Source organism: Haemaphysalis longicornis, unplaced genomic scaffold (assembly GCF_048455015.1).
Source record: "Haemaphysalis longicornis isolate Haplotype H1 unplaced genomic scaffold, Haemaphysalis longicornis Haplotype H1 scaffold_25, whole genome shotgun sequence".
Lineage (NCBI taxonomy): Eukaryota > Metazoa > Arthropoda > Arachnida > Ixodida > Ixodidae > Haemaphysalis > Haemaphysalis longicornis.
The window spans coordinates 1,643,516-1,653,079 of record NW_027526314.1 but is presented as its reverse complement, the minus strand read 5'-3'; the positions used below and the strand labels follow the sequence as shown (position 1 = coordinate 1,653,079).

The following is a 9,564-nucleotide window of genomic DNA, read 5'->3' as shown; positions in this document are numbered from 1 at the left end:
GGGTTCAGAACTTCAGTATACTCAGCGCACTTCTCTATCACCTGATCGATCGTGTAAATATGGTCCATTGTTGAATAACCTTTACGGAACCCTGCTTGTTCTTTAGGTTGACTGAAATGTAAGGTTGCAAAAATTTGGTTAGCGATTACCAAGGTAAGTACCTTGTAGACGACTGACAGTAAGCTGATCGGCCTGTAATTTTTCAAGTGCTTCATGTCGCCTTTCTTATGGATTAGGATGATGTTCGCGCTCTTCCAAGATTCCGGTACCATTGCGGTCATTAGGCATTGCGTATACAGGTTTACCAGTTTTTCAAGTACAATTTCTCCACCATCCTTCAAGAGGTCTGATGTTATCTGATCCTGACCAGGTGCTTTGCCCCCTTTCATTTCTTTCAAAGCCTTCCTTACTTCTTCGGTCGTTACTGGTGGGATGTCTATCTCCTCTGAACTACTGTCTCGTTCTGCATTATCCTGGATGTCCCGGCTATCACTCTAAAAAAAAAGAGAGTCCAAAGGGAGTCGTCGCTGCAATGACTCTCTTAGACTCTACTAAGACTCTCTTTTACGCTCCACGACCCTCTTTAAAACAGGGAGGGGTCACGGGACTCTTGCACTTTGCAATGGGAGTCACGGGTCAACAGCATTTTTAGCATATATTTATTGACTGATTGAATTTCCACAGTGATACTTAGGTTTGTTGCTACCGTATTGCAAGATTTAGTGGCGCAGATACAAAAACATGAAAAGTAAGGGTACACAGGTGTGTGTCCCGTGACTTTGTCTGCTTTGCGCAAACGGTACAAAAGTTGATTTTCTAGGACTGTAAAGCATAAAAAATCTAACGCTGTTTATGGAACACACAAGGTTGAAACGCCAAGCTTTCTACGATGCAAACGCAAAGTCCACAATGCAAAGTGCTGAGCTAAGCTAATGTGGTGATTATGATTTTTAGTGTGTAATTGGGTCATCTGAATATGCTGCTTCGGTTAGCTCAGTGTTGTCATTGATTTGGACTTTGGCGGATAGGAGTGTGGACTTTTCATTTGTATCGGAGAAAGCTTCGCCTTTTTCATCCTGCTCCTCTTCGTCTTCTTATTATTCTTTTTCAATATGTGCCCTCCAAATTTGTAAAGTTGGCTTTCCTACTTCGCGTTTTATCAACGACACCACGATTTGCCCTCCCATTGTTTAAAGTTGGCTTTCCTGCGCTGAGTTTATCATCATCACCACCACCATAAGCCCTCCCATTTGATAAAGCTGGCTTTCCTGCAGTGCGTACAGGCGTAAAAGCGCCATGAGTGGGCATAGAGAGGTTCACTTTAACAATTTTTTGAATATGTCGTATCAGAAAGCAATCATCTACAATACATACCATACCTGTGGTAGCCAAATTATTTTGTTCTTACAATTGTCGGTAACTATGGGCGAATGAAAATGCTAAAGTGCGCAAAGACTAGCAAATATTTTAACATTGCATAGAAACCACATGTAACAATAACACAATATACTTAATATATACGAATTAAAGTCTTTACTGCAATGCTGTTCAATGTTGATGAAATAAGCAGAAAGTATGATTGACATTGCTTCTGTATATGATTTAAGTGGGTTGTCTATTTTTTACGTTAAAAACATTGCCAACTGTGCACCGGATAACGCTCTGCGAATAAGAACACGAATAAAACTATGCTTCGTAATATATATTGCTACGCAACTAAATGGCCTCCTCAGGAACCCTACAAAATAGGCGGGAGAATATCAGGACGTGTGGCGTGTTCGTAACTAGCTTTTGCGCCACAATTCTGCCGCTCTACAATTCAGCCTCTCTATGCACGATGTTGCGTGCCTGCTTTCTTACAAAGCTTCGTTGTCGTGCAACAAAGCCTACTTTACTGCAGATGTTATTCTCATTCGCGTTTTACCAATTAAGCAGTATGTTCACTGCTTCATGTGCCACTAGTAATTTTGTACATTAAGTACATATCGATGTAAGGCATCGCACTTGCGCGCGTACAGAGCTCTGTGTTCAGATGTCATGTAAACTTACACCAAGCTGGCCGACCAAAAAGCAGAATTCAAGTGTTAGTCATTCAAATCCTTACTTGTAGTTGATTTTATTCAATAAAAACTACTTCATATTGCGACAATCTTTTTATTTAAATGAATAATGCATGTTGCCCACAATTATTATATATCTGAACCTGTGTGCGAGCGTCGCCTCTTTTAGTGCGTTTAAAAAAGCCGCCAAGTAGTCACGTGACTGAGTTGTGTTCGTTGTATAAAAACTTGCGTACATTACGTAAAACGTACATATATAAAAAGTTTCTGCCAGAACCAGATTTCTTTTGTCTAGCGTTTGCTTTAAAACTCAATAACAAGAATACAAATGCAAATATTTTAGACAACGCGAATCAATAGAATCCACTGCGAGCCAAGTGGAGTAAGCCAGTGAATGGCGCGAAGGCAGCAGCGGGGCGAGTTGACGCATTTTTGTCGAATTCGCGTATCAAAACCGCTGCGGGATGGAAACGGCGTGACACCGGTATGAAATTCGCTGTGCGGAATTCATTGCGCACCGCCTGAAATCGTCTACTAGAGTTCTTCAGTTCGGCAAGTCGACGGCGTGCTACGGTTGAATGCGAAGCCGGAACAAAGGCTGTGTCATCGTGTTTTTTCACGTGAGTACTGTCCCTGCTAATAATACCAAGTGAAATAGTTGTCTCGGTTAGCTTTCCGGACACATGCCGAAAAAGTTGCATATGCTGTGCTTGTTTGCTTGCTGCCTGGCGCCTCGTAAGCGTTGTGAAATCTCTCCTTCGCTCCCTCCTCCCTATTTGAGACTGTTCTAAGCTATCGCGCTCGCGAGACCGGCTGCCGCCGCCGCGACCGTCCTTCCTCGCGGCTGCTCGCGGTCTGCGGACCGCGATATGCGTCGTGAAACTGCCGTACTCCCTGTTCTGTGGCCGTACTCGCTCGCCAACGCGCCCCTACAGCGTACGCGTTGACCGTGTGCTGGCGGCGTTGTCGGGAAAAAAAAGTTGGCAAGAGGTGAGGACGCAGGAAATGTAGTTAAACAGATGAGAATTGGCAATGTGCAAGGGGGAGAAAATGGTATGCAAATGCAGGACACGGAGAGAGAGTTCGGGCCGCGCGCCAGCGAGCGAGTACGGCAGTTCCACAACGCCTGACGTTGCCAAGCTTCACGAGCTAATGACGAAGCCCGTCTTTGAGTTCACGTAGAGTTCACAGGGGCACAGAATTCATATACGTGGAAATTGGAGGTGAAAGGCGGACATGTGGCCTCGTAGGGAATTAAGTCTCGGGGTGTGTGTGTGGGGAGGAGGGGTATTTTACAGCGCCTACGAGGCGCCTGTTCTAACTTGTTCATGCCGTCCGTATTCTTCAGCACACCCTCCTTTTGCCCTCGTCCATTAGCCCACGTCAAGCTTGTCTCTAGCGCTACTGTTGTGTTCGCTGTCTAACGGCTGCTTTTTGCACCGTCGGTCGCAGAAAACCATTTGACTGTTGGGCGGAGCGGTACAATTCTGTAATACACGGCGCTAGTTTGCAATGGCAGGCTATTCAAAAGTGTGTCAAGTGTTCCCTTTTTATTCTGTAGTTTTCTTCTTTGACGTTTCGTGAAATAACAAACCGAACTACAAAAAAAAACAGTACATGGGGGGTGTAAATCGTTTTGAACCCTTTGGTGCAGCGTCATTTTTAACACTGGTCTGCTCGTATAGGCAAACTTGTTGGGACCGTTTAGTGTCCTTTTTATGGGGAAAAGCCATTATGAATGGCATATTGGAATGTATTGTCACGTTCGCACGATATTTGCAGGTAAAAAAATAGGCCCCAGTGCAAAATGAATCCTTTAATATAGGCATCAAAAGAAGCCTGGAGCATGCTAAATATTCTTTTGAAGGTAGGTTGTGCTTTTTATGATCACATAGACGGACACAAGAAAACTACATACAATTTCACGAGTAGACGGCGCCATCTTCTCGTGAAAGCGGACGTTTTTCTTGTGCCCGTCTCTGTGATCGTAACAAGAGCAACTTTCCTTCAAAAGCTTACACCAATTAGCCCGACATAAAGCTGTGCAAAATATTACATGTCCTGATCACACACTCAGAGTGTACTTTCTGTATTTAGTGAGTCGCCTGTTTGCATCATTATTGTCTGCCAGACATGTTGTCACTTGGGCATTACTCCAGCGTGCAGACCAGTGTTGCACAAGTAGACATGCTTCAGCGCTCTTCCTGTCACCCTCATCTTTTGCGCAGTCTTTCAACTAGCCAGCAACCAAGTCTTCATCTTCCCTCTCGTTATATTTTGTATGTACTGTATTACAGAGCCATAAACACATCAGCTTGTCTACACTAATTAAGGAGGAGGTGCTCAAGCAAGGAACAAGGTTCGGGTGGAGGCCGATCGCGGAACCAGAGGACTCTGAAGCTGGTGAGCTAACCAGGACTGGAGATGGGCCTGCGGATTCTGTGTACCAGAGGTTCCAGACGAGCGAGTTGGCTTGCAGACAACCGGGCTCGGTTCTACACCTGGCCGCGGTTGGTGGCCACGGCCCAGGATGGATCACCACACCTGCCACGCAGGGCGTGGTGCTGCCTGTGCTGCTTTGTCCGAGCAGTACATGCATTCGGGGGCCAATGCTCCGCTGCAACCTGGACCAACGATGACCCGCGGCACACATCGCTGAATGGGGCTTCTCGTGTTGGTGAGAGCATTTCCGTTTTTCTCTTCGCTTGAACTGGATTTCGGGGGCTGCACGTTGACCCTTGTGTCCTTGTTTGGTGCTAAGTTTCCCTTTCACCGTTCGCCATTGTAACTCATTCTGTTCCCTTTCTCCCGAGTTCCGTGTGAACGTGTCACACTCCTGCAAGGCCAAGAGAATCTTCGCATCAACAATTAATTTTTCCAGAAAGGTTAGAGTGTCAAGCACCATACACTTGGCTGTTTGGCATGGAAAGACCCAGCATTTGAAACATGTCATAACAGCAGGTAAAATCTTGCAGGGCTGCAGATTTTCATCGACATGGCTGTGTGAGGTTATGCGGGTTTGTAGTAGGTTTCAGATGATATAAAATTTGCTTGTGCCTGCTTTGGACTGGCCCTTGAGACTTCGAATTGCTTGTGCGGTTGACGTCTGTGTAAAATTGTCATTTGTTGCAACTGCTCCTGCCCTTACTTTTTGCCTTCACCTTTGGCTCTATCAGGTATGGCTGCTCTTAATCCTCAAGTCCTGTGGATGTCCATGCTCACGGGGTACTTTGCCTTTTTGGAGGTTTGTATTACACTTGTCTCTATCTTAGTTCTTTCAGTTCAGCTCATAACCACCATTTGCTGTCCTAGAGATCCCATAAATATTGTTGATTTCAAATTAATTCCAAATAACGGTTGGCTGCTGTTATTGCACGAAGGCATCTTTGGATGTTAAAATGCTGTGAAAATTGTTAAAAATTGAACCTTGGTGTCACTTCTTTTTTATTCCCAGAGAGGTTGTGTCAGTTTTGTGCTTTTAGTTTACGCACCAAAGGCTTCACATAAAAAAACCAAAGCTTCATAATACTAATGGGTCATTCCACGCGAAACGTTCGGGCCCAAAAATTGGCCACCGCCAATTCCGTTGAGAAAAGCAGGTGAAGGAATCCTGAAATACTATGAATATGTGGAAACCTTCATACAACAGCTGTAGAAACCCTAACGAGGATTTGAATATTCAGACAGATTTGATCAGTGGACAAAGCTTCCTCAAGGCAATATTACACTAAAATAATGCCGAGCACGGCAAACACTAGTTCGGAAAAGTTTTTTTTCCACCCTCCGGTTTTGTGAGCAATGTAACCAACATAAATGAAAACATGCAAACCAGTTATTCTCGATAGCACAAAGGCAAAGGAGACTGGGAGAGGGTAAAATAGGGGACAGAAGAAAAGGAGGGCTGGTCAGCATTAAGAGCAGAAATTGACAAAGGGAGCAATAGAAGAATGGAAACTTGAAGGGAACAGTGCAACAACGCCTTCCCGGAGGGCTCAAATTGGTGCGAGGGGCCAAATATGGCCTACCGTCGAAACAAATCTAAGTAAAATTATCAGGCTAGATAGAAGTTGTTCCAGACAGAGTTCACTATGTGCGGTGCGGCTTCTGTCTTCACTTGCGGCAACTTTTGCTATGTATATTGCACATCTGATATGTTTAATCATTTTTGTGGGCCACGACACAGGAAGAAGCAGTTTTCCTCCCTTCATTGACCAGGGCAGTAGTCTGATGTGAAGTAAAGTTTAGAAGCGAACACATGCCCAGAAAATGGTAGGAAAACACCTAAGAGGACTTGGTGGAGAAGCGCCACTCTAATGTAGCAGGGCCGGCAGAAGACTCTTGTCTGTCGACATTTTTCAGTGCTAGCCCATATTGCGTCTCTCATGCCAAAGCCTCAGTGAGAAATTTGAAAATATTCGGTGTTGCTTGCGTATTTCTGACTAATGTATTTCCGGCTTGGAAGGGAGCCGAGTAAGTACTGAAAAGCTGGTTCTTTCAAACTAAACAAAGCCGTATTCAGTCTTTATGGACCCTTTACTGCATGTGTTATTGCTTGCTTGCTGCAGAAACAATGCTGACGTTGTCATCTGTGTGTTTACAGCAATTCCGCGTTTTTCACAAACTTGTAATCCAGTTCCACTTCTAATACTGCTAAATGAAAGTAGTGCGGAAGTAGAGACCCTGATAATAAAGCAATTGTTAAAGGGACACTGAAGTGAATTTGTCAAGCTCCCGTTTTTTCTTGCACTGCGTAGACTGGCTCAAATTAGCACACTTTTCATCGTTTATCCGGTTGACAAATCGGTAATTATTTTACAAAGCGCAAAAGAAGAAAAACTACCATGCGCGGTTTGCAGCGGCCGCACCAACTAAGGCTGTGACGTTGGGAGGAGGGGCGCCGTGATTGGACGATGCCCAAGGTTAGCAATCAAACAAGTTTCGGTTTCGGTTCTGTAAAACATAACCAATGGCGTTGTTGGATGGGCATTCTCAATATCTCAGTAATCATCGTACCGCGCTTCTGCCATGTTGTCGGCTCTAAAATGCACAAGATAAGCCTCCCAGGACGGCTTGTAGTCGTAGCATTCACTAGCCGAGACCTACGCAGTGCATGAACGCCCTCCGCGTACCCGCAGACGCCCAAATGTCATGCGCTTTTCCCCCATATTTGGAGCTTGCCTCCCTCATGCCTGTATCGTAAAAAGCGTGTTCGCACCAGGCCAAGGGTCTGTTCATTCTGGCCTGTGCCCACTGCCTGCACGCAGTCAGTGCTTATGGCAACAGCACGCCAACGAGAACTCGCTAGCGCGCCAGTGCCAGCCTGCGCGCGTTTTGTGAACTAGTTCGTGTAGCCAGGAACGTTGCGGCGCAAAAAAAGGTGAACTCAATATAGAAAACATCGGCGGAAAACAAAAAAGTTAAGTTACAAAAAAAAAAGCACGTACCCGCGGGGATTCGAACTCGTGACTTGCAAAACACTTGCGGTGAGATATCTAGCACCCCAGACCACTGAGCCACGAAGCGGGATGCGAAAAGCCTTGCTAATATAGGGTATATATTGTACAACCGGTTTACACTTTTATTTAGTTTTGGCATTTCAAGCAGCTTAGGTGACTATTTGTTGTACTGCGCTCGTGCAGTAAGCGTCGCCCGAGTTTCCACAGTAGCTCACGTCTAGCAATTGCATTTCGTAGACGGAAAAGCGTTCGCAGATGCGTAGTCGTGCTCCTGACCGCTGTGCTTGTTCGCCCAGCGCAAAAAAGTGCTTCCCGCGCCCTAGTTTTACGCTGTACGGTAAAAATATCAGTTAATTTTATTTCCGTAGTACCTATATTGACTTCGCTGACTCTTCTCCCGCCTTCAAGAGGCCATATATTTTCCTACTGGCGTACCAGTCAGCGAAGCGTCGCATGTGCGCTTGTGCAGCGCTTGTGTGAAGCGGCCTTGACTTGGAGCTAGATACAGTGTACAAACAAACCAAGTAAAGAAAGGCACATTCTTCCATTCACAAACGTGTCCTGGCTTCGTTTCAATTGCGACCAAGCAACTTTTTTTAACCTCCTTGATTGCGACGACCCGCCGCCGGCTGGCGGACGAAACACTGGGCCGACTGACTCTGTCTGAAGGCCGGGGAGGCGTGCAGTAGCGCGCAGCCAATTGCCAGCTCATCCCCTCCTGACGTCACACGAAAACGCCACAGAAAACGGGCGAGCGTAAAGAGAGGAGGACAGCATTTTCGAATTAGTTTTTCTACTAAATAAAATCGCGTAAACGCGCCTAGAGTGGTCGAAACATGGCCTGGGGACTCCGAACTACAATTTGCGCTAGCAATCCCGCAATGTTTACATATCACTTCAGTGTCCCTTTAATACACCGTGAAAATATGAGGAACGTAGCAATTACCACATTGCATTTGTTAAGCTGGAGCCCTGTGGATATTTTTCCTTATGGCCTCCTCTATACTCTTTTGTTGGTCCCCCACATCTTAGTAATTTCCATGTCAGTGATATGTATTTTTTTTATCATTAGATGCAAGAGGGGTGGATACACTGTCCTGCGGCCTGTTTTGCTGAATGAAAGTGGTGTCGAAGCCTTCAGAGAAGCACTGGTAAGTACAGCAGTATTTACTTTTAATGAAATCACTTTGCAGGAGCTTTGGAAAAACTGAGTGTTGTTTCTTTGTGTGGTTTTAGAATTTTTAGAAAAACGGTTGTGTCAGCGAAATTGCTTAAATTTCTTGGAATCGTTCCCAGTCTTCAAAAATCATCTATCGATTTCTCTATAATCTTGCTCCGAATAATCTTCCAAAAAACAAAACCGAAGAAGCAGACAAAAAAGGCATATTGTGAGCTGCTAGCTACCAACCTTCAAAACAACTACCTGGTCTGATAACCACGCCACCACTGTGACACCGTGACACACCTCCTAAATTTCCCATACGGACCCTGGCATCAATGAATATCTTGATGTGTGGGTGGGTTTTGTATTTTTAAGCTATTTTGGCAGTGATAACGCTAGTTTCTCACGAAATGGTCTTCCAGATCAGCCTAGTCATGCTAATACTACAAGCAATTAGGTTAAAGCTCCCATATTCAACTCATAGAAAGCTCTCACACAGTTGCAATTTCAACAACTTCAGCCAACGTAGTCATGAATAAAATGAGCCACTAGAAAAACAGTTGTCTTTAGTAACAGTTTTCAAAGAATTTGTCTCATGACAGCTGATTAAAGCTAGAGTTTAAAGGTAATTCTTTTTCTGTGAATGAAGCGATGCTTCTTACTACTAAAACCTGTCCCGAACATCAAAACGCTCGAGACGGCCCGAAAATCCAGAAGCTGCCGTATGCATTGCGATGCTCGCTAAGTACACTACTTCTGGCGTTGACGCTGATATCTGCTAAGAATAGACTTCGGAATATTGCACGCAGACAGGGCGGTAACTTTCTTTTTATCGCAGAAAGTCTACCAATTTTTGGGGTCTAACAATTTTTGGGCAATAAAAATG

The 9,564-nt window shown here is 44.9% G+C and overlaps 1 protein-coding gene across 2 annotated transcripts; it reads left to right on the top strand.

The window, feature by feature from the left end:
* Nucleotides 1–883: 883 nt before the first annotated feature.
* On the top strand, nt 884–9,195 carry LOC144172656 (uncharacterized). 2 transcript variants are annotated; one of them, XM_077701297.1, is made up of 5 exons: nt 884–2,680; nt 4,394–4,463; nt 4,540–4,737; nt 5,237–5,304; nt 8,589–9,195. In XM_077701297.1, exons 1-5 carry the CDS (start codon nt 2,639–2,641, stop codon nt 8,634–8,636), a joined length of 426 nt encoding a protein of 141 aa, XP_077557423.1. In that variant the 5' UTR covers nt 884–2,638; the 3' UTR covers nt 8,637–9,195. The 2 variants fall into 2 exon arrangements, with proteins under 2 accessions (XP_077557423.1, XP_077557422.1); XM_077701296.1 differs by having other exon boundaries at nt 902–2,680; nt 4,358–4,463; nt 8,589–9,180.
* The last annotated feature ends 369 nt before the right edge of the window (nt 9,196–9,564 follow it).